Source organism: Abramis brama, assembly GCF_963993115.1.
Source record: "Abramis brama genome assembly, chromosome: 16".
Classification (NCBI taxonomy): Eukaryota; Metazoa; Chordata; class Actinopteri; order Cypriniformes; family Leuciscidae; genus Abramis; species Abramis brama.
The window spans coordinates 21,427,775-21,453,234 of NC_139978.1; the positions used below are offsets into that span (position 1 = coordinate 21,427,775).

General features: G+C 36.7%; 2 protein-coding genes across 3 annotated transcripts; both read right to left on the reverse strand.

The window, feature by feature from the left end:
* Positions 1 to 11,496: 11,496 nt before the first annotated feature.
* On the reverse strand, positions 11,497 to 15,041 carry LOC311065689 (uncharacterized protein). Of its 2 annotated transcripts, none has more exons than XM_084086361.1 (5): positions 14,884 to 15,041; positions 14,461 to 14,588; positions 13,412 to 13,631; positions 12,969 to 13,147; positions 11,497 to 12,720 (listed from the first exon to the last, which is right to left on the reverse strand). In XM_084086361.1, exons 1-5 carry the CDS (start codon positions 14,906 to 14,908, stop codon positions 12,676 to 12,678), a joined length of 597 nt encoding a protein of 198 aa, XP_083942487.1. In that variant the 5' UTR covers positions 14,909 to 15,041; the 3' UTR covers positions 11,497 to 12,675. The 2 variants fall into 2 exon arrangements, with proteins under 2 accessions (XP_083942487.1, XP_083942488.1); XM_084086362.1 differs by having other exon boundaries at positions 14,461 to 14,616; positions 14,884 to 14,970.
* A 608-nt stretch (positions 15,042 to 15,649) lies between these two features.
* On the reverse strand, positions 15,650 to 24,572 carry LOC311065690 (uncharacterized protein). Its single transcript, XM_084086363.1, has 4 exons — positions 24,432 to 24,572; positions 24,073 to 24,182; positions 23,726 to 23,948; positions 15,650 to 15,988 (listed from the first exon to the last, which is right to left on the reverse strand). The coding sequence occupies exons 1-4, from the start codon at positions 24,454 to 24,456 to the stop codon at positions 15,786 to 15,788; spliced, it is 561 nt and encodes a 186-aa protein (XP_083942489.1). The 5' UTR covers positions 24,457 to 24,572; the 3' UTR covers positions 15,650 to 15,785.
* Positions 24,573 to 25,460: the final 888 nt, after the last annotated feature.

Below are 25,460 nucleotides of genomic sequence, written 5' to 3' on the forward strand. Positions count from 1 at the left end.
TCATTTAAATGTTGCTCCGAGAACACATTAATGTGCACATTAGATACAGTGTATAGATACAGTCCACTACACAGGACGTAGCATAACATATGAATAAAATATCATTTTTCAAAATAGTTTTTTACCATTTGTTTCTTAACAATGTGAAAAACTAAATAATAATAATACAATATATATATATATATATATATATATATATATATATATATATATATATATATATATATATATATATATATATATATATATATATATATATATATATTCTTTCAGAACAGTTATTTCTATCATATAAAAAACTTTTTTAGTAAATTGTTTTTTAGTATTCCCTCCCACCCTTTAGTACAGCAAGTCAGTAGAACTCTGCACTATATTGTACTGAATAAACACCTCTGTGTCCTGAAAGATGAACTATTAAGTGAGAAAATGATCAAAGTCCTTCCATAATGAATGATCAGTTAATGGTTACCTTACCTGTATGCAAAGAATTCATAAAACACTGGATCAAATGAAAAACTGAGCAGTGCAATGAGCAGTGTAAATACAGTTTGCTATTGTTGGACTAAAATGCTTTGGCCTTCCTCTAGTGATGTATTTTAGAAAGAACTACACTGCCAAATCTTGAGAAATTTCTTAATGACACATTCCACAATTTGTTGGATACATTAAAGCATATGCATATATATTTATATATATATATATATATATATCTGAAGTCTTCCCACGAACAAAATGCTGAGTTTTGCGTTCATTTAATTCTACCCCACCTTAAAATAACATTAAAACTGAGCATGTATTTCTAGCAGGTAAAATGCTGTAAATACATGACATCTTTTGCAGTCAAAACTGACTGCATTCACTCAACAATGCTGCCTTGGCTAATCGCGCTATAGCTGCAGTTCTCGAACATGTAGGTCTACCTTTGTAAAATTGGGGATTTAGCACTTAGCATGAACAAATATAGCCTAGATACAAAAACATACCCTGTGTGAGTTCCTGTGTTTAATGTTGATCACATTAATCGAATATCCACACGATTGCAAATGTGACATTGATTTTATACAACAGTGCAACAAACGAAAGGCATTAAGTGATGTTAATTTTAAACACAGAATTGTCAGTATTTTTTTCAACAAAATAATAGCTCCACAAAAGCCATAGCAGCAGCAGCACACAGCAGTGTTTGTGAATGAATCTGCGACTTTGAACAAATCGTGAGAGTAAATGCTTCAATTATTCATTCATAATTACAGCCACTTGCTTCCTTATGAATGAATGAAAGACTTTATGACTCACAAAGACAGTGACTTGCCGCCACCTAATGGCGGTTTTAATTTAATATTTAAAAGCATCACTTCGTTTTTTACCATCATTGCATATTTCTCTATTGAATATTTTCTTTATTTAAAGCATTATTATAATGAAATTTGTAAAGGTAAAAAATGCACTGGAAAAATCAATTTAAGGGGGCAAATACTGCCCCTTACTGAAAAAGGTGTGACTGCAGAGAGGGGGTACACAGAATGATGTTAAAAGCCTTAGGGGGTACGATACTCAAAAAAATTTGAGAACTTAACTGTACAAATGGTAGCTCATGTTTACAAAAATGTTTTATTTTTCGTTTTGGTTGTATTGTGTTTTCATTTGATGCATTAGAACAAAGTGTGAAGAAAACAAAAAAAAATGTCGTTTTGAAGACAAAAACGACAACACAAATTATCTGACCTGGGCTGCGTTCAGCCTCGACAAAAAGTTTAAAACCTATTTTAAACGGAAACGGTGGTGCGTTGAACACCCTGCTGTTCTGATGACGCAAGAGTTACAACTACGGCAGCTGAGAAGGCCATTCTTTGTGTTCGTTTTGAAGAATTTTCGGAGTAAATCGGTGTTTAATACTGCAAAACACACTCGATGTTACAGTCACTGCCCTTGCCGTCCAGAATAAAAGAGAACATCCCAATCGAGTGAAGGGATTTGTGGAAACTGACAAAAACAAACTAATAAATAAATAAACAAGGAGGCGTTTCTCTGACTGGATGTTATTACTCCATTTTTGGCCTATACTGGTGCTAAAAGAGGAGTATGGGAAATCCAGTTCTCATTAATATTCATAAACTCATTACCATAGCTAGTCTTACCTGTAAAAAATACATTTCTAGATATCTGTAATACTATTTTCACTAGTTAAAATGCTTTAAAAACTATAATTATTGATATCTGTAATTGTATTTTCACTATATAGCCTATATATATAGGCTACAGTGAGGAAAATAAGTATTTGAACACCCTGCTATTTTGCAAGTTCTCCCACTTGGAAATCATGGAGGGGTCTGAAATTGTCATCGTAGGTGCATGTCCACTGTGAGAGACATAATCTAAAAAAAAAATCCAGAAATCACAATGTATGATTTTTTAACTATTTATTTGTATGATACAGCTGCAAATAGGTATTTGAACACCTGTCTATCAGCTAGAATTCTGACCCTCAAAGACCTGTTAGTCTGCCTTTAAAATGTCCACCTCCACTCCATTTATTATCCTAAATTAGATGCACCTGTTTGAGGTCGTTAGCTGCATAAAGACACCTGTCCACCCCATACAATCAGTAAGAATCCAACTACTAACATGGCCAAGACCAAAGAGCTGTCCAAAGACACTAGAGACAAAATTGTACACCTCCACAAGGCTGGAAAGGGCTACGGGGAAATTGCCAAGCAGCTTGGTGAAAAAAGGTCCACTGTTGGAGCAATCATTAGAAAATGGAAGAAGCTAAACATGACTGTCAATCTCCCTCGGACTGGGGCTCCATGCAAGATCTCACCTCGTGGGGTCTCAATGACCCTAAGAAAGGTGAGAAATCAGCCCAGAACTACACGGGAGGAGCTGGTCAATGACCTGAAAAGAGCTGGGACCACCGTTTCCAAGGTTACTGTTGGTAATACACTAAGACGTCATGGTTTGAAATCATGCATGGCACGGAAGGTTCCCCTGCTTAAACCAGCACATGTCAAGGCCCGTCTTAAGTTTGCCAATGACCATTTGGATGATCCAGAGGAGTCATGGGAGAAAGTCATGTGGTCAGATGAGACCAAAATAGAACTTTTTGGTCATAATTCCACTAAATGTGTTTGGAGGAAGAAGAATGATGAGTACCATCCCAAGAACACCATCCCTACTGTGAAGCATGGGGGTGGTAGCATCATGCTTTGGGGGTGTTTTTCTGCACATGGGACAGGGCGACTGCACTGTATTAAGGAGAGGATGACCGGGGCCATGTATTGCGAGATTTTGGGGAACAACCTCCTTCCCTCAGTTAGAGCATTGAAGATGGGTCGAGGCTGGGTCTTCCAACATGACAATGACCCGAAGCACACAGCCAGGATAACCAAGGAGTGGCTCTGTAAGAAGCATATCAAGGTTCTGGCGTGGCCTAGCCAGTCTCCAGACCTAAACCCAATAGAGAATCTTTGGAGGGAGCTCAAACTCCGTGTTTCTCAGTGACAGCCCAGAAACCTGACTGATCTAGAGAAGATCTGTGTGGAGGAGTGGGCCAAAATCCCTCCTGCAGTGTGTGCAAACCTGGTGAAAAACTACAGGAAACGTTTGACCTCTGTAATTGCAAACAAAGGCTACTGTACCAAATATTAACATTGATTTTCTCAGGTGTTCAAATACTTATTTGCAGCTGTATCATACAAATAAATAGTTAAAAAATCATACATTGTGATTTCTGGATTTTATTTTTATTTTTAGATTATGTCTCTCACAGTGGACATGCACCTACGATGACAATTTCAGACCCCTCCATGATTTCTAAGTGGGAGAACTTGCAAAATAGCAGGGTGTTCAAATACTTATTTTCCTCACTGTGTGTGTGTGTGTGTGTGTGTGTGTGTGTGTGTGTGTATTAGGGATGTAAATTATCGATTAATTCATTAATCATTAATTGATTGACCTTATCGATCGATTAACGATTAACTGATAAGCGGCTATTTTCCTGAGAATGTAAATTTCTCACGGTATCAATAGTGTCTTTAACATAAAAAGCTAAATATTGCTTATAGGCTACTGAATAAAAATGCATGTTATATTGCTCAATTGATGTTTTATTGTAACAGCTGGGATACGGTACAGATAATGGCATTTATGTAGTTTAACAAAATAAATTATCTACAGAAAATTAAAATACATAAAAAATAATTGTGCACTGGCTCACCTGTTGCATGTGAAACATTAAGCAACATAAAATACATTTTAAATAAAAATCTACATGTGTAGGCTTAGCCTACAATATTAAGCCTATATACATATAATAATCTATCTGGTAAACTACTTGAATGAAAAACCTGAAACTTTAGCAGCAGCAGCACTTATAATCCCCCTTGGTCTGAGAAAGGTAACAGTAAGATTGCTAGACCTGGAAACTTCAAATATAGAACTGAACACAACTTAAATCATCCCTGAGGAAGGTGACAGTAAAATTAGAGGGCGTCCCTCGTTTACACTGTCAATGAAATGTGACCAAATTCCGATTTTTTGCTCACATGTGACACAGATCCGATGTGTTCTATGACAGTGTAAACAGGAAAAAAACGCATGCATTCGGATATATCGAGATCGGTTTCAGGCCTCATTCATATGTGGAAATAAATTGGATATGTGCAAATGCGACTGTCATGTAAACAGGCAGGTCGGATTTTCTGAGGCATTAGGCAACGTTTCCGCGGTTTAATGACGAGAGAAACCCCGACGCGCATCTGCAAAGGGACGGATGACCCAACGAAACGTTGTGTCGTCGTAGGAGAGGAATGTGGACAAACGTTGACACAACATATTGTTGTACTTGTACACAACACAATTTCGGACCCACTGCTCCTCGTTAAAGCCAATATTTAAAGCCAATATGCTCCCACCAGTCCTGAGATCTCTCTCACACACAATAACTGAAGCATATGCGCAATGGTGGCACTTTTCGTCCTCCTTCGCCTCAAATTTGAAATGCTCCCACACTCTACTCCGTTTTGACCGCCTCATGTTTGGTTTCTTTTTTGCCGCCTCAGGTTTGTGTCGGTCTCTCGCCGCCCGCGAGAATCTCGTGTCACGTTTGTAATGTTCAATTAGCGACAATTAATTTAATTTAATCGAGTAAATTCTTGTCACAATTAATCGATAATCGATTAACCGTTTCCATCCCTAGTGTGTATACATAGCCTATGTATTCTTACTAGATCAAGAAAATATGATCATATAACACCGATTTTATCATCACTGCATTGGTTACCTATAAAGTTCCGTATCAATTACAAGGTATTGCTACTGACTTATAAAGCCCTAAACGGCTTAGCTCCAGTCAATTTAACGGATCTTCTATCACCCTATAATCCATCGCGCTCTTTAAGATCACTAAATTCGAGGCTTTCGGTCATACCTAGGATATCCAGATCCACCAAAGGAGGGAGAGCATTTTCACATTTAGCTCCGAAACTCTGGAATAGCCTTCCTGATACTGTTCGTTGCTCAGACTCGCTCTCCCAGTTTAAAACTAGATTAAAGACGCATCTCTTCAGCCAGGCATTCATATACTAACATTTTAAATCTTACTGTTCAAACTACAATCTGGCCTCTAGTTCATAAATGCCAGAGGAGAACTGGCCCCTGACTGAGCCTGGGTTCTCCCAAGGTTTTTTTTCTCCATTGGGTCACCTGATGGAGTTTTAGGACACCATTAGGTCACTTGATGGAGTTTTCGGTTCCTTGCCACTGTTGCCTTTGGCTTGCTCAGTTGGGGATATTTTGGGGATATTAATTTAATTTTATCAATCAATAAATTTACACTAGAAACAACCTTGTTGTGTTATTTTGGTTTAATGCTGTGAAGCTGCTTTGATGCAATCTGTATTGTGAAAAGCACTATATATAAAAAATACACTTGACATGTATGTGTGTGTGTGTGTGTATATATATATATATATATATATATATATATATATATTGTATATATATGTGTGTGTGTGTATATATATATATTGAACTAGCTGTGAACATTCATTTGGCAGATATTTTTATAGGTACATTCAATGACAGGGAATCAAACCCATAACCTAGTATTGCTTGCACTTAGATCTAACAGATGAGCTACAAAGATGATGCACTTGAAGGTTGAACACCCCTTAAGGCTAATACTGTACATAGCCTGCTAGAGACTCAAGAGACAATACAGTAATCAGTAATAATACTGGAGGGGGAAATAAGAACATAATACACAGGAATGTTTATCACTTATCAATGAGGGCCAATAGCTAATGATGTTAATGATCCTGCCTTCACACTTTCTGGACATTAATTATTGGTGCTGGAGGGCAAGATGTACACAATGATTCAGATGGTGTCTTGGAGTTTAGCATATGTAATTTGCATCATTTATGCTCTGATGCAAACCCCAAAGCAAATTATAATTTACAACCACAGGGGTCAATAATGGCCAAAATCCAGAATTTATAGTTCTGCATATTCTGTGCCTTGAACACACAACACCACCTCCATGGCAGGGGGAAGGTCATTGGGTTTCTACACACATCAGCAATGTTACTTGAGAGTACATGAGAGTTGGCAGAAATCCTATGACAGTGATCTGAGAGAAAGAACATCAGTTCTTCTTCCATAGGGCTTTTAAACACTCACTTAACCCGCTATCATAATCCCAGGATTATAAGACCCTGTTCCCGAGCAGCAATGTTGTTAAAGGGTTATTTCACCCAAAAATTATCCCATAATTTACTCACCCAAGCCATCGTGTATATGACTTCCTTCTTTCAGCCAAACACAATCAGTTATATTAAAAAAATATCCTGACTCTTCTAAGCTTTATAATGGGAGTAACTGAGATTTTGAAGCCCAAAAAAGCACATCCATTCCATCATAAAAGTAATCCAATCCGTTTTTTGTAAGAAAAATATCCATAACTTTATAAACTGTAATCACTAGCTCATGGATAGCAGCCGTCTGCGCGTTCACGAGAGTCGAGTTCCGGTGTATGACTTAGTCTTAGTGTAAGCTTATGCGAGTTCACACTGCACGATTTTTAAAGTAGTCGGGTCACTGTTCTTTTCACACTGCATGACTTTCTGGGGTAGCATTCAGTTGCTGGTGTGTTCACACTGCACGATGGATCGGCGACAGGGGTTTTCACACTGCAAGACTTTACAAAAGAAAGAATCGCTGACAACTTCTGTCTGGTCCGCAAACTACGTTTCGCAACCAAACACACGTGAGAAGTTATAAGGATATAACCATAGACTGTAAAAAATGGATATAACGCAAGATCACGCGTGCGTGAGACCGGAGTTCTCGCGCTACACTGAAATCGCTTCCGCGTTTTGTCTCAGCCCGCCCAGTTACATCCGGTGGTGCGTCGGAAGCTGTTTTTGGTACTACTAATACAAAAATATTCGAAGATAATGGTAAATTACACTCGCTGTTTACAAGAACTTCAAGCGGTTAACGTGAATGATGTTAACAATATTGTGAGGCAGTTAGCTGTCACACCTAAGAGTAAGAAAGAGAAGGGCTTTAAATTATATATTTCGAGCTACGTCGACAACTTTGAGGGTGAGTATTCTCTCATAGCATGCGAAATCCGACTAGTGAATCGGTTTCTAAAATCGTTGTCTCCGTTTCTGAGAAAATTAATTTTATGAAAGTTTTGCCGCTAGTACACTTCGCTATAGAACACGCTATGCGGAAGTAAAAACGCTGGCTGAGATTCTTCTGGAAATACGTCAGCAGCGTTCGTGCATAGCATATTGTTATTAAAAATGATAGCCTGCAAGAAGATTGCGATCCAAATTGTCTGTGCGCTGATTTGCAGCGAAAAGGAGAAGAAAAAAAGATTATGCAGGAGGAAATGGTTGGGGAGATGTGGGAAGCAAGGATTGTGTGTACTGCAAAGAGAGGTGGGGGTAAATAATTTTTCATTGTGCTGCTGTTGCTGCTGGTCAAGCAAATGTTTGTGCTTTGTTTATGTTTGATATAACATTAATTGTAAATATATCTATTAAAGTACTGATATTCTGGTCTATAACTCCTCCCCGAACATCCCAGTGTCCTGTTTCTTGCTCTCTCATTGGCTGTAGGTCATCGCCGATGTAGTTTTCAGTCAGAACACATTCACACAGCAGGATCGCTGACAGGTCCAGATATTTAGCATGCCAAATATCTCACGGGCGTCGGCGATTCTCTCAGACCGCGTCTTTGATCATTCACACTGCGTGATTGTCACTCACGTAAACAAGCACCAATTTGCCTATGATTTCGGCAATTGTCGGCGATCTCACAAAACCTGTCAGCGAGCGAAAATCGGGCCTAAAATAGTTCAGTGTGAACTCGGCATTAGGTGAGAGCAGATGCTCACGGTTCAAACAAATAGGGCTGGGCAATAAACTCAAGCTCCTCTTACATTCCTCTTTAAAAATTATCGTTTTAGACTTCTAATTCGTGACCAGTGTTTTGTTTTGCTCTATTCTCTGTGCTTCCGCGTTCATCAGTGCGTCATGCGTAGGGTCAGAGGTCACTCTTCAGCCGAACTAGACTTGCGTACAGCTGTTACCGGAAGCCCGTTTATATAGTTTTTAAAGTTATGCATATGGATATTTTTCTTACAAAAACGCATCACTTCATCAGTCAACACAAGAGGGAGATATAAAATCATTTCACATTCACGTAATTAATCGAATGAATTTAAGGCATTGAATTAGCTGCCATCTATACTGGCCAACAACTTCTCTCTTGCTGCTGAAAATATTGTTGTTGATAGTTTAGATTTAGCTGAGTATGACATTTACAAGAACTGGTGCAAAACACAGAAGCCTAATCACAAATAAAAGCAAATGCTGTCAGTAGAGCTTGTACTGAACCTGGAATATTCCTTTAAATAGATAGAGTAATCTGCAGATGGCATTGGTCTCCGAGAGATATGGCAGCTAAATCCTTGTTTCTGATATAGATATAACCTGGGGGAAGAAATTGAGCAGGTGGATTTAGGTGGATTGGTCCTGGGTTTTAATGCCATCAGAAGTGGCAGAAAGTTTTCAGGTGTGATTTTTTTTTTTTTTTTTTCTGGAACAGAGGGATATAGATTTGTGAGGGAAAGGAGCTGGCAATGGCTTATCTCCTCAGCACATCACATGTGCAGTGATATCAAGCTGGAACAGACAATCTGATTCAATTATAGCCAAGAGGTGTACCAGAGGTGCTCTTGGCATGCCAAAAAAAAAAATTCTTCAGTAAAACACGCACAACAACACTCGCTTAATCTAGGTCATTAACCCTATTACTCATCCATTTAATGCAGTAATACAGATACAAATGTATTAATATAATTTGTTTAAATACTGTAAGAAGCTGTATTGTAATTTTTAACTAAAATTACCAGTTTTTGTAAATTAAAATAGAACTAAAATAGACTAAAGACTAAAACTGAAATAAAAAATAAAATAAAAAATATATACAAATAATAATATCTAAATAATAATATAAAAAAAAAAATGTATATATATATATACAGTGTATATATATATATACAGTGTATATATATATATTTATATATATATATATATATATATATGTATATGTTAGGGGTGTAACGATACCCTCATGTCACAATTCGATATATATTACAATACTGAACTCACGATACGATATTATTGCGATACTCCAAGACATATGATAAAAGGTTAACAAAATATTTACTGTTTATTAAACTGATAAATTTGATATTACATTGTGTGTATAAATGAATATTCTTGGACTTGGTGCTGGAAACCCAAAGCACAGGACAATAGTGACACCAGAATAAAAATATTCATGATTCTGAAGCTGAAAATACAGAGTTATTTTAGACGAATATGTTTCTCTGTCACTGACTAGATACATTTAAAATAATGTAGGCCACTTTTTTACACAGATATTCCCCTATTGCATTATTATACATTATATTCAACATTATATATAATATTTTAATGTAGTACTGACATTTTTTCTCGCATAGTAATTTTTATTTTGGGTGAACTGTTAGGGGTTAACAGTTTAGGACCCAAGGACCAGATGTTTTAAAGAAGACCCGGAGTCAGAATTATAAAAAATTTAAGAAAAGTTTTACTGAAGATAGTTTGCAGTTTCATCAGCAGAAGTCAGCTTCAAGACTCACACAGGAGTTTGTAGGCCGCCCCGCTTACAGTTACAAAGATCACAGCAGTTATACCATTTCCAAGGTCTAAGCTACGTCATTGCTTACAGGTTGAATGATTCTCATTGGCTAAGAAATAGATAAACATAGTTTTTTCCACACATATACAGATAGACTGAAGCATATCTCCATAGATTATGCAGCTGACACTCAGACCCTGAAGTTAGACACGTCGTGACCTTCCAGGTCACAGATTTGGGTTGCTGGGTGCCAGCATGTCTCGAACAACAACTCAGTCAATCTCCAACAATGCCAGTGGTTTCTTAACCTGTAAGCAAGAAGACTAACACACACACCAACACACATCTTTTCCAAGGTTGGATTTGGCCAGGCTCTAACTATAAACAGGAGTCTTGTCTCAAAACATCAAGATAACAAGTTCTTTCTCTCAGGATAGGATATTTTAGTCTAAATGGAAAATATAAGCTTTAACTGCGAAATGGTCCCTTAAACTATAGACTTTAATGGCCCCTATATGTTTTAACACGTTGAAGACCTTTCTCAAACACAAAACATGTCCCCATTTCATTTCTGGAAGCCGGGATAAATAGGCAAGCACTGTTACTGCATTCAAATATCAAATACAGACATTAAAGAATACATGAAAAGAACATTTCAGTAATCACACTGGTAACTTCTATAACAAAGTAAAATATCCAGAGAAGTCATTCAACTCATTTGATGTTTAGAAGGAAAAATATTGATTAATAGCTTGATTATAATCACTCATTACATATACATTGAAGTAGCAGTGGATTCCAATCCACCCCCTTCAGAACTATTCACAATACATATTGTTGCATTTTTGTATTGCGATATATTGTGACACGATATATTGTTACACCCCTAATAAATATATATATATATATATATATATATATATATATATATATATATATATATATATATATATATATTTATATTTGTCAAAATATTATATTAAAAATTAATAAAAATGACTAAAGCATAATAAAATTTGTAAAATTTAAACTAAAATAAAAAATGATCGTAATTTTAACGGTAAAAGACAGTGATACAGTGAAAAACTGTTAATTGGTTAACAGAAAGTTTCCGTACTATATACGGTAAATAACTGTGATAGATCTAATGGTACATTTAATGTAATTTTACTGTAAAATACAGTTACATTTACAGTTTTTGAAAGTGAAAAAGAACAACTCATTGTATAATTTACAGTGAAAAAACGTAAATTTAAATTCCCTGTGACACTTCACATTTGATGTATTTTTGTTGAAATAACTGTTTCTTCATTTTTTTCTAATCAGTTATGTACATTAGGGTTTTATGTTACATTTAATGTTGTTAAATTAATGTTTATTGCATTTTTAAAATTTCATGTGTGTTACTGAGATGGTGTTTAATTTTTGTGTGAATGACACTGTGCAGCTTCTATATATTAGTATTAACTTTATTGTGGAAGAGCTGCTTGTGATGAGCTTTGATTGATCATGTGACTCTCATCACTGCTGTGATTGGTGGTTATCACTGTATTACAATGGTACAAAACAGATATTAATACTTCAATAGGACGGTAAATTCACATTATATCAGACAATAAAATACAGTTTATTACTGTAAATTTTAAGTTAAGTCTGTAAAACCAATAACGTTGCTACCGTATTTTTGACGGTAAAGTTCTGGCAACCACAGCTGCTGTTTTTTTACCATAAAAATCACAGTTTAATTTTTTACAGTAAGAGCTAATTCAAAATATGAATAAATACTATAATAGTGTATACATAATACTATAATAACACTTGTATACTATAAATCCAGAATGAAGAGTTTTTTTATTGAAAATTTATTAAGATAATTTATTTATTTACAGTGTATTAAATGTGGATAAAATGAAATTGATGTGAAAACCCTTTTCACTCTGAATATAGTTCACCCAGAAATGATTTTAAAATGTACAAGTTCTTCCATTATTTACTCACCCTTCCTTTTCATTCCAAATAAATTATTATTTGTATTAATTATGTGATTAAAGAGTGAATAATGACTTAAATATCAGTCTGGCCATCCCATAATGCTGTCGTATGAGGATTCAGAAGTCTTGGAATATACAGTAAAATTGACCACTATGATGCTTTTGATTTTTGGAGTGTGATAAAACTCTTGTTCTTTTATACGGGTTTGGAGCAATATATGGTTGAGTAAATAATTTTCATTTATGGAAATAAATATAACGGATACAAAGCACGGATCAGTTGTGCTTTGAACAGAACCGCAACAATACGGTTTCATCATGACTGTCTCATTAAAGGTATTATTTACAGGCAAATTCAAATTATTAAAATAATAAATTAATAAAACATCAAATGATCTGTCCACAGGTTAGCAGACTGTAAGGAAAGTCTATATGGACGATATGGAAACAAATGATTGGTGATGATAAACAATGGTTGATCTTAGGTCTGTCTTCTTCTTCTAAGTTGTCTGAACTCAACAAGAACCTGAAAATAGAAACATCTAATTACCTTTATAGCTTAAACTTAATTTTTCACATTAACAGCAAAAGGATCAGGCTTCCAAAGTAAATTTTTGCTATAATTTAGGACATTGATTCAGCACAATACTGTTATAACCTTAGTGAACTGTCTGTTTGGATACATCTGCTGCAGTGCTGAATTACTTAATTACTTCTAATAATTAAAATAATGCCAAAAGAGATGAGGTAAATAAGCTATTTAGAAATACTTACCCATATGCACATAGCACTGAGGACAAGTTTACTCACAGCTAGTCCTACACAGCCCCAGAAGACAAAGAGCTCTGAATCATCCACATGAGTCACTGGGATGCTAATGTTTGCCCATGACCCATTAATAAACTTAGTGGTGGAGAAATCAACGATAATGGGTGAAGGTGTTGACACACAATCTGGGGAGACAAATAGATCTATTTTATCTCAGCAGAAATTATCTTCAACAAATGAAATAATGCACAAAAAATGACTGAAAGAGCAACAAGTAAAAAAATATTCTGAAAAAAGCCATATGAAAAGCCATAATTATTTAGATACTGGAAACTTGCCAAAACTGTATGTTTTGTGTATACACACCATTTCACAACCAAAATACAGTATGTATAACTATGCAAAAATAAAAATGTGTTCATTTTCTCTGTTTATTAAAAGTGAAATACCTGAGATATTCAGTCTAAACGACGTGTGACAGTTCTTTCCTCCAGCCTTGGCTCTAATTAAACACTTGTAGATCCCAGAATCTGAAGGAGCAACTTTCCTTAAAACCAAAGATGTGGTTTTATCCAGTGACACAGAATCATTGTGCTTAGCAGTTTGAATGACATTTTCTGACTTTTTGAGGATTGTCATTGTAGATTTGTCACTGCTGTTATTGTAGAACTTTTAAAAAGAGAGAAAAAGAACAGTGAGTTCATATAATAGCTCTGCTCTTTATTAGAATAGATTTGTGATGAATACTAGTTAGTATGTAAAGAATGTAGTTGTGTATCCCAATACATGTTATAGTCTGAAGAAATTGAAAACAGTGTAAAAAAAAGTTGCTGCCTTAAATTTTTAAGTAGGCTACAATCAACTTGGATTTTTAAGTCATTTGAACTTAAATTACATAAAACTGACAAAAAAATAATTGAATGAATCTTAAATTGTTTAACTTATTTTGATAAGTTAAAGCAATGTAAAAACATATGTCGTCAACTTATTGATATAGGCCTATTTTTTACGGTGCACACTAATTGTTTTTAGGTCAAGGGGCATATGTAGGCCAATTTCTTTTCTCCATATCTTTCACTATCGCATGCACAGATCAAATTACAAGTAAAATGAAGAGGAATGGGTGTAAAGGAAATGCATGTCAGCATGTTTCCTGCTTAAAGCCACAGACATTAAAGGCCGTTCGAAATGTTCCGTTGTTTTTTCTATGTAAATGCAAGACAAGACGTTTCTCGTGTTTTGCAGACGCATTAAGATTTGTTGAAGAACATTTCGTTTGAAAAGCTTAATTCAAATTTTTTTTTTCATCCCATCCCTAAGCTCATATGTGTGAGTAAAATTAGACAATAGCCTTCACAAGGTTAACTATAAAACCAATTAGGCCAGCGTTTTGTTTCAAGCCATGCGGTCAGACACGTAAACATGCAAGGTGTTCATCAAATTAGATAAGAAAGTTTGAGAAAGTAGGCAGTGGTAAATATGACGATACATGACTCACCTTGTACCACGTAACAGAAGTGTAGTTCTTACAGTTTTGAAGGGCAGTACAAGGGAAAATTATATCAGCTCCGCAATCTGCGGTGAAGGGGAGTTCATCATTGCCGACCACTATACCAAGGCTCAACGCTAGAACAGACATTACAGATCAAAAACACTGTGGATAAAATAAAGAGCACAAAGAGCCTGACGTAGGTAAACTTTGCTTGCTTGGTTTTTGTCAAAGCCTAGGCTATAGATAGGATACAGATAGGCTATTGTAGCCAAATACACACGTGTTACATTCTGGAGTTATTGCGTAAAATGATTGTTGCCATTTACTGCTTTTAGCTTGGAACAAATAAAATAATTGTAAGGGCCTTTAAAAATGAACTAAAAAGCTGTGAGTAAAATAACGAGTAGAAGAAAGCGATATCTTACTCACCCAACACTGTCAAGCGAATCATCATCTTATGGTGAAATGCGTGATGCTCGTGTTTCCTCTGAAGTTGCCTCCTGCTTCCCACAGTTCTTAAGAATCACTTTTTCTATGAAAACTCCAGAAAAAATTGTGTGGGTTTCGCAATGTTGTCTTGCGGTTTTGTCAAGATCAGGATCATCTTAACTGCTTTGTTTTATTGCAAAGTATACAACTCAAACCATTAAAAAGCACTTGTAAATTGTTTTGACATCAGATTTTAAAAAAGGTAGGAAGCTGAACATTTCCCCCCTTATATAGGCTAGGCTTCTGTACAGTAACAGTAAACGCAGGTGAACAATTTTTTTGTAGTTGTGTATACACTGATTTTCAAGGAATTCAGATTTACAGAATTATGAAATCAAATGGTTTACTCGTCTTCCTAACTAAAGTAACACTGTCCTTCAGCAACACCAGTCGGTAAAGAAAGTGTAGCATATTTTGCCTCCTTTGAGCCTATTGAGACCACGCTGAGGGAGATAAAAGCGAAAATCCAATGATTGGCTTGTTTCCATGCCATTGCAATTATGACCGCCTAACGAAGTTAGTGAATTTAACAAATTAAAATGAATTTGAAATTATGTGTTGAGAGTAAGTATTCAGTTCAGTAAAATTAGAGCAGCATCTCCATCATCATTACACTTGCTGTTTATTAAGAATGATCACAGAAGGTGACTATTAATAATAATTGCTTAAATCAGTTATAGTAACCACTAAAAACAGGAAAAAATGCTACTTGATTGTTGTACATTGATTTAATAATATCAGTTTAATAACATATGGTACATTTGCAATATTTAGTTTATTGTTGATAGTGTAAGATGCTATTCCATTAAAACAGTTACTGTTTGAACAAATGCAAAATTAATTTACAAAAAAACAGTTAGTCTACTTTCATCAGTTTGCACAAGTTTTTTCATAATATTATTTTTCTTAATCATTTTGAGGTTCAGAAACATGATAACAGCACAAGCCATCAGACTCAGCACACATCCGACTATGATGAATTGATGATTGGAAGACTGTGTGTCCTTCTTGCTGCTTACCGCTTGCACTTGAGGCTTTATGCAGTCTAAGCACAAAAACAAACACACACACAAAAGTTTCACATCACATCTAGGTTATCATTTAAGGGGAACTATGGAAATGAAACAAATATATCATGGTAGGCCTACTTCTCCTATAATACTTCTCCTAAAACACAAGAAGATATTTTGAAGAATGTTGGTAACCAGACTGTTGATGGTAACCATTTACGGAGCCCCCCTAGTCCCACTTTGTCAAAAAAAATTATTATAACTATCTCGTGGCCTCAAGATAGTAACTCGTGGCCTCAAGATACTATCTCTTGGCCTCAAGATAGTAACTCGTGGCCTCAAGATACTATCTCGTGGCCTCAAGATAGTAACTTGTGGCCTCAAGATACTACCTCGTGGCCACAAGATAGTAACTCGTGGCCTCAAGATAGTAATTCGTGGCCTCAAGATAGTAACTCGTGGCCTCAAGATAGTAACTCGTGGCCTCAAGATACTATCTCGTGGCCTCAAGATATATATAGTATTGGCCACGAGATAGTATCTTGAGGCCACGATTTACTATCTTGAGGCCACGAGATACTATCTTGAGGCCACGAGATAGTATACTATATATACTATATATATCTTGAGGCCACGAGATAGTATCTTGAGGCCACGAGTTACTATCTTGAGGCCACGAGATAGTTAAGTTGGCTTGAGAGAGCCAACTTTCTGATATTGTACTTAAACTTATTATTATTAGTGGTGCTTGCTGAAAGCAAGGCATCACTATTGTTATTGCTCATACTTATTATTCTTTTTATTATTATTCTGGACAAAGTTTGGCGCGTAACTCGCCCCGCACCGTTTGTCTCAGACCCCTGAGTGAGGTGTCAAATCGACTGGCTCATTGAGGAGAGGTGTGCTATGACTTTTATAAGCGATCGGGGGTGCGGTGTTCGCCCCAGGGGCGAAAAAGCGGCCAAAAAAGTCCCATTGACTTAACATTGCGACGAACTTTGACCACACGTAGCTCTGAGCGAGGATTTCGCAGAAACGTGTGATTTGCCACATTTGAAGTGGCTGACAGGCTCTGTAAGAACATACCTCACAATGGGGTAAAAGTTGCACCCCTGGGGGGCAGGAGATGCCCAAAGTTGCCCCATTGACTTACTATGGGGAAGGAACGTCCCGTGAAACACACATGCATTTCCTACTATGGTAAATTGCATAGGGACTTTGTATTGAACGTAGCTCTGGATCACAGTGTCATAGAGACAAGGGGGAGGGCTCATTTTACTCAGACGACCAATCAGTCTCTCAGGATCATTGTGAAGCTATCAAGCCACGCCCTAGCAACCATTTACAGCCCCTTAGCAACAAGTTCCATAGACTTCCATTGAAAGAGTTCAAAGAGATATCTCCAGACTGAATTGTCATAGAAACATGCGGGTGGTCTCAGTTGACTCAGGGCAGCAAACAGCCAATCATGAATCACCTCAACACTTCCAAGCCCCTCCCTAGCAACCATTGTCGAGCACCTTAGCAACCAAAATCCAAAGAGGGATATCTTCCATTCTGAATGTCACAGAGGCATGGGAGTTGGTTTATATCATTCATAGTGACAAGAAGCCTTTGGACTTTAATGATTGGCAGCTGACAAGCCACTCCCTAGCAACCAAACAGAGTACCCTAGCAACCAAAATCCAAAGAGGCATATCTTCCATTCTGAATGTCGCAGAGGCATGGGAGTTGGTTTATATCATTCATAGTGACAAGAAACCTTTGGAGTTTCATGATTGGCAGCTGACAAGCCACTCCCTAGCAACCAAACAGAGTACCCTAGCAACCAAAATCCAAAGAGGGATATCTTCCATTCTGAATGTCACAGAGGCATGGGAGTTGGTTTATATCATTCATAGTGACAAGAAGCCTTTGGAGTTTAATGATTGGCAGCTGACAAGCCACTCCCTAGCAACCAAACAGAGTACCCTAGCAACCAAAATCCAAAGAGGGATATCTTCCATTCTGTATGTCACAGAGGCATGGGAGTTGGATTATTTCATTCATACTGACAAGCAGCCTTTGGAGTTTCATGATTGCCAGCTGCCAAGCCACTCCCTAGCAACCAAATAGAGTACCCTAGCAACCAAAATTCAAAGAGGGATATCTTCCATTCTGTATGTCACAGAGGCATGGGAGTTGGATTATATCATTCATACTGACAAGCAGCCTTTGTAGTTTCATTATTGACAGCTCCCAAGCCACTCCCTAGCAACCAAATAGAGTACCCTAGCAACCAAAATTCAAAGAGGGATATCTTCCATTCTGTATGTCACAGAGGCATGGGAGTTGGATTATATCATTCATACTGACAAGCAGCCTTTGGAGTTTCATGATTGGCAGCTGCCAAGCTACTCCCTAGCAACCAAACAGAGTACCCTAGCAACCGTTTATCTCTGCATCAGAACATCGTATAGAGATGGGAGTTGGTTTATATCATTCATACTGACAAAAAGCCTTTGCAGTTTCATCATTAGCAGCTGCCAAGCAACTCCATAGCAACCAAACAGAGTACCCTAGCAACCATTTTACAAGACTTACATCTCTGCATCAGAATATTGTATAGAGATGGGGGTTGGCTCATTAGTTTCGGTTGTAAAACAGTCTGTAAATATCACCATGGTAACTGTGTATTCACACCCTAGCAACCATTTAGAGCCACCTAGCAACCATATTGCAACATATAGAAGCCATATTTCAGCTCCACAACATCATGCAGACATGGTTGTTGGCTCGTATGCAATCATGTACAACACCCTAGCAACCGAGTGGCGAGTTTTGCCACTGCAAGCACCACTTCACATTTTCTTCAGGAAATGTACATTCTAGTTATTATTATTATTCTTCTTACTAAAAATTTATCCCCTATCTCCTCCTAGAGCTTTAACTCTACATACTCCAAACTCGGCTCAGACCTTCAGACTATTCTGACTTGAGTTGCTATATCTTTTCAGACTGATCGGACTTACGGTTTTCCTAATATTGCCGATCAAAACTCGGAAAAACTCCCATTGACTTACATTGGGGAGTTCTAAAAAATTCAAATCTAGATTCAAACTGGCCAACCGACGAAAATTCAAATCAAAATACCTTGAAGACTAATTCAAACTGCCATTCTATATAATATATAAGCCATTGAGACTCAATTAAACTAATCAACTCATCTATCTATCTACTTCAAACTATTTTAAACTTTAAACTACTTTAAACTTCAAACTAAATTAAACTTCAAACTAATATAAACTTTAAACTTCTTTAAACTTCAAACTTAAGCTTTAACTCATTTAAACTTATAAACTGTAAACTCATTTAAACTTATAAACTCAAAACTCATTTAAACTTACAAACCAAATTCAAAAACGTGTACACTTATAAACTCATCCATTTATACACTTATAAACTCTAAACTCATAAACTCTGAGTGTGTGTGTGTGTGTGTGTGTGTGTGAACCCACATACACACACACACTCTCTAAACTCATTTAAACTTAAACTCTAAACTCATTTAAACTTATAAACTCAAAACTCAAAAACTCGTAAACTAATTTAAACTTCAAACCACTTTAAACTTCGTACGTATAAAGCTCCCAGCTCCCAAGCAACTCCATAGCAACCAAACTTGAGTACCCTAGCAACCATTTTGCAAGACCTATATCTCTGTATCAGAACATTGTATAGAGATGAGGTTTGGCTCTTTTGACTCATGCTAGCAAACAGCACTTCCAACATGCTACACATGCTAGCAGTGAATAGCTACATGCTAATAGCGATTAGTTAAGTGCTAAATCATACCAAGATCATGCTAAGAACTATACAAACTCCATAGTAACCATCTGTGACAACTACCAACCACCAAGTAACACCATAGCAACCACCCAGAACACCCTAGCAACACCCTAGCAACCACCCAGAATACCCTAGCAACACCATAGCAACTACCAAAACACCCTAGCAACCACCTAGCAACATCATAGCAACCACCCAGAACACCCTAGCAACCACCTAGCAACACCATAGCAACCACCAAAACACCCTAGCAACCACCTAGCAACATCCTAGCAACCACCTGGAATACCCTAGCAACACCATAGCAACCACCCATAATACCCTAGCAACCGCCTAGCAACACCATAGCAACCACCAAAACACCCTAGTAACCGCCTAGCAACCACCCAGAATACCCTAGCAACCGCCTAGCAACACCCTAGCAACCACCCAGAACACCCTAGCAACCGCCTAGCAACACCATAGCAACCGCTAAAACACCCTAGCAACCGCCTAGCAACCACCCAGAACACACTAGTAACCGCCTAGCAACCACCCAAAATACCTTAGCAACCGCCTAGCAACACCCTAGCAACCACCCAAAATACCCTAGCAACCGCTTAGCAACACCCTAGCAACCACCCAGAACACCCTAGCAACCACCTAGCAACCACCCAGAACACCCTAGCAACCAAACAGAATACCCTAGCAACAACCTAGCAACACCATAGCAACCACCCAGAACACCCTAGCAACCACCAAAAACACCCTAGCAACCGCCTAGCAACCACCCAGAACACCCTAGCAACTGCCTAGCAACCACCCAGAACACCTTAGCAACCCACTAGAAAACCCCCAACAACTTTTTAACTTTAAAATACTTTAAACTTTAAACTAATTTAAACATTAAACTAATTTAAACTTTAAACTAATTTAAACTTCAAACTAATTTAAACTTTAGACTAATTTAAACTTTAAACTAATTTAAGCTTCAAACTAATTTTAACTTTAAACTATTTTAAACTTCTAACTAATTTAAACTTTAAACTAATTTAAACTTGAAACTACTTTAAACTCCAAACTACTTTTAACTTCTTCAAACTTTCTGGTCCAGCTTTCTCAAGCCAACTTAAAGTTTGTCTCGACGAACTTTTTAATCTAGTTATAATTAATTTTTTTGACAAAGTGGTACTAGGGGGACTCCGTAGTCATTAACTTTCAAATGAAAAAAACAACTATGTAAGTCAATGGGGCCCATCAACTGCCTGGTTACCAACATTCTTCAAAATATCTTCTTTTGTGTTCAGCAGAAGAAAGAAACTCATACAGGTTTGGAACAACTTGAGGGTGAGTAAATTATGACAGAATTATCATTTTTGGGTGAACTATCCCTTTAAGATTTCAGGCTTCATGTCACCATGAACTCAAAATTAACCATTCCTTTTTATGGAATATAGCAATATGCTATTTATAAATGATTTATCCACACTGTAAAAAATTATATGATCAATAAGTTATGACAACATATGTTTTAACATTGCTTTAACTCATCAAAATAAGTTAAGCAATTTTCAGCTTTTTTATATGTTAAACAAGATTCAACTTAATGTAATTTAACTTGAAATTACTTAACCCTTAAGGCCCTTTCACACTGGACGCGATTTTTACGCACGAATAATTTGCGCGATGGTTTTATTTTTTGATCAGCTGTTTGTGTAATGAGTGCTTTCACACCGAACGCGAATGTGCTGCGGCGAAAAAACGATTCCAGTGTGAAAGGGCCTTTAGGCTGCATTAGGGACATTTTTGTCCTTTTCATTTTTATTTCTTTGACCATTTTGGCTGTTTTAATGCCAATGGTATGTAATTTGGCAAAGTTGTGACTTTTTGCATAAATTTACAAATTTTGAAAAAAAAAATTAAAATATGTATAACACACACGGTGTAGAACAAATAGCACCATTCAGTACCATAAGGGACAAAAATGTCCCATTGACACCCATTAAAACGTCGTTTAAAGCCGGGGCCGTCATTAATACATAAATCATGATTTATGTTGAAACATTCTTTCATTTTGAAGCAAAGGCATTATATTTGCATTATATAGTGTATTTTACCAGATGACGTCACTACATGTGTATTCCCTATAGGGGGAAATGCACGCCATTTTCCTGGTTTCCACTATAGGGGCACTTGACTGTGCATGAAGGATTTGAATGGTTCAAAGATCTAAAAATTATGTTTCCGAGTATGTGTGGATGTCTGAGAGCGATGTGTGTCTGCGTTGACAAAAATTGTGTGTGTGTGTGTGTGTGTGTAGGGCCGTAATGCATGGTGTTTAGGCGAGTGACAAAAATCACAATATCCTGAAAGTCATGTTTTACTCTCTCTCTCTCTCTCTCTGTGTGTGTGTGTGTGAGTGTGTGTGTGTGAGCGCGCGCGCGCACGAGAGAGAGAAAGCGCTTCTCACGGCATTGTTTTCTTTCGGTTTGATTCATGCGTAATTTACGCACAGACATGAACCTTTGACACGGCTTCGTTTTTTAGCAGTCTATGTTTCAAAGGTAACTAATAATTTCTCACATAGGACAACGTAGGCACAAGCACAGCCATGCAGTCAGTCCTTAGACATAACAACTTTCATCTTGCGGCAACACAAAGATCTATCTGCGAGGGATCCAAAACAAAGTCTACCTTTGTTTTGCAATAGTCTAAGTGAGAAATCGGTGTTTATACAAGTGCGGTTGATGCAAAAGTTATAAAGCTGTGCCTTTGGTGCGGCCATTTCACACTCGACAAGATGATAAAAATAAAAGTTCATGTTCATGGTGATCTTGTAGTTTTGCTTTCTTTCTAGAGATTTTGATGTGTAGGGAGACAGACACAGGTTATAGTCACCTAGTAGAAATCAGGAGAATGTTTGCAATACTGCATGATGTTTGTGATATGTCAGATGTATGACAATTGGTACCAACTGGTTGAATACAGTAAAAAGTAAATATTTTACCCCAAGGCTTGGTGATGACAGGGTATTTGAATAAAAATTATGATTTTAGAATATTATGACAGTGGGTTCAAAAATGGATATTTTAATGGGTTTCAATGGGGACAATTTTGTCCTTAATGCACTGAATGGGTTTTTTATTTTAATCTGATGTAGCACAAAAAATAAAAATGCACCAAAATTTTTGGAAAACTATATGGAAAATAATTAGATTTTTGTGTTTTTTCCTCTTATAAAATTGAGGGTACCGTCACCAAAACTGGAATTTAAAGGGTTAAAATCCTGAAATTAAATAAATATGTGGTATGTATGATGAGGACTGATGCTGGTTAAAATATTGAACTCAGTCAAAGTGGAAAAAAATAATAATATATAATAGTTTTATGGCAATGTTTAGAGTGGACATTTTTGTCCCTTAATGCACTGAATGGGTTTTTTTATTTTAATCTGATGTAGCACAAAAAATAAAAATGCACCAACATTTTTTTTGCTGCTAATCTTTTACATATTCAAGACTGTGATAATCCAAAGCCAAGGTTTTCAATTTGCATTTACTATATGGAAAATAATTACATTTTTGTGTTTTTTCCTCTTATAAAAATTGAGGGTACCGTCACCAAAACTGGAATTTAAAGGGTTAAAATCCTGAAATTAAATAAATATGTGGTATGTATGATGAGGACTGATGCTGGTTAAAATATTGAACTCAGTCAAAGTGGAAAAAAATAATAATATATAATAGTTTTATGGCAGTGTTTAGAGTGGACATTTTTGTCCCTTAACGCACTCAACGGTGTCAAATATATAATGCAGCCCAAGGGTTAAACGTCCAAGTTGATTGTTATTAAAAATTTAAGGCAGCAACTTTTTTTTCACAGTGCATGCACATCACTATTTTTTTTTATACAGTTTGCGTACCCTTGTAATCTTTAATCAAAATAACTTCCACTCCCCTTCTCACCTGCTGCATAATACTCTGTATTTCCTTCCTGAATGTAATGACCCAGTGGAGGCCACAAGGTGCATCTGTAAACACCACAGTCTTCTTCAGCAGTACCAGGGACCAGGAGAGAGTTGTCCTCCCCCACCTCATAGGAATGATGTGCAAACTTAAAGAGTGTTGTAATGTTTTTTAACAGATCCTTTAAAACAAGTCCAGCCAGCACATCAGAACCCTCTTCAACCTGTAAAATAAGCTTGCTTTAATAACACATTGCTCCAGGAAACATTGATTTGCAGGTTGCAGCTACTGTTAACAGCTTTTTGAAATACTAACTATTTGAAAAAAAAAGACAGTCGGACACAAACCTTGTACCAGGTGATTCTCCTGTACTTTACACCTTGTTCAATGTTAGCTTTACATGGTATTTTAATCCAGCGTTGCTCCTCATTCGACATTGAGAAGTAAACCAGATGGACTGGACAGAAATTATAACATCATTTAATGTATTTATTAGAGGCTGCGCTTGTATGAAAACACTCGATCGAGATCATTCTGTAGCTTTTTTTTTGTTTTGGATACGCGAACAAGGAAACTTTGTTCATGTAAACATACAGTAGGTTACTTTCACTTTAGTATTTACTTGTTCTTTTTACGTGTTTCTCTTTCTTGCAATCATGCAATAAATGACGGTGTGCATGTAAGAATAAATGCATTTTCTACTTACACATTAAAAAGTAGATGTACAGCATGATTATGTTTCTATAAGATTTCTCCTTTCTGCAGCAGAACTGAAATGGTGCTAGTTCATTCCCGGAAGTGAGAAGTGCGATCTTATTGGTCGATTCGAATAACAACAACAAAAAACACAAACGTTCATTTTAGAATTTACTAATTTTATTGTTTGCGCAATTTAATACAGTTATATTTGTAAAGTGTTATCCGGTACATATTGTGAATGAACACCTCCTTTGGTAGTATTACGGTATGCATATGCATAATTGTATCAGTAAAAACACACACACACACACACACACAAATGGGTCTACAAACAGGATGTAAAGAAAAAAGGGATAAATATGTAACACAATTTTTTTTAACTAACCAAAACCTGGACTCCTGGGCCCGTATCCCTAAAGAATTTTTGTGCAAAAAGTGGCTCCTAGCGGCCAAATTCTAAGAAAATTCTCAGAGTCATGACGTTTTCTTAGAATTTCCCCTAAAAGTGACACGAAAATCCCAGTTAATATAAAAGCTATTCCTCAAGATTCCTAGCGCTTAAAAGGGCTCCTAAGGCGAGATCTGCTAAGAGCAGGGAAGAGGACTTTTAGTGGCTTAGGAGTTCCCCTAAGCAGCTGCACAAAATGGCCAACAGAGGAGGCAGGAGAGATGTCCTTTTTTCTCCATTTTCTGTGTTTGTAGGATATTTGTTAACAAGCCTTCATAAATAGACCAGCCAGCAATCACAGACATTGATAAAAGCTGAGCCGTGTTACCCTCGTTAAGACCACACTGAGTTGTAACGTTGCAATTTCTACTTCATTAAGGACAGCCCCTTGAGATAGGCCATCTTGTTTTCAATGGGGTCCATATGGGAGTGAAAGTACAAAATATGCCAGCTAGGATATTAATATGAGCAAATAAGACACAAATCATTATTTGAACAGGGTGTTAATGAGCTTAAGTTTTCACATATTTTAGATTCTAATGTTAGGCTATAACCCCTACAGCTTACTATTCATTTTCCAGATATTTT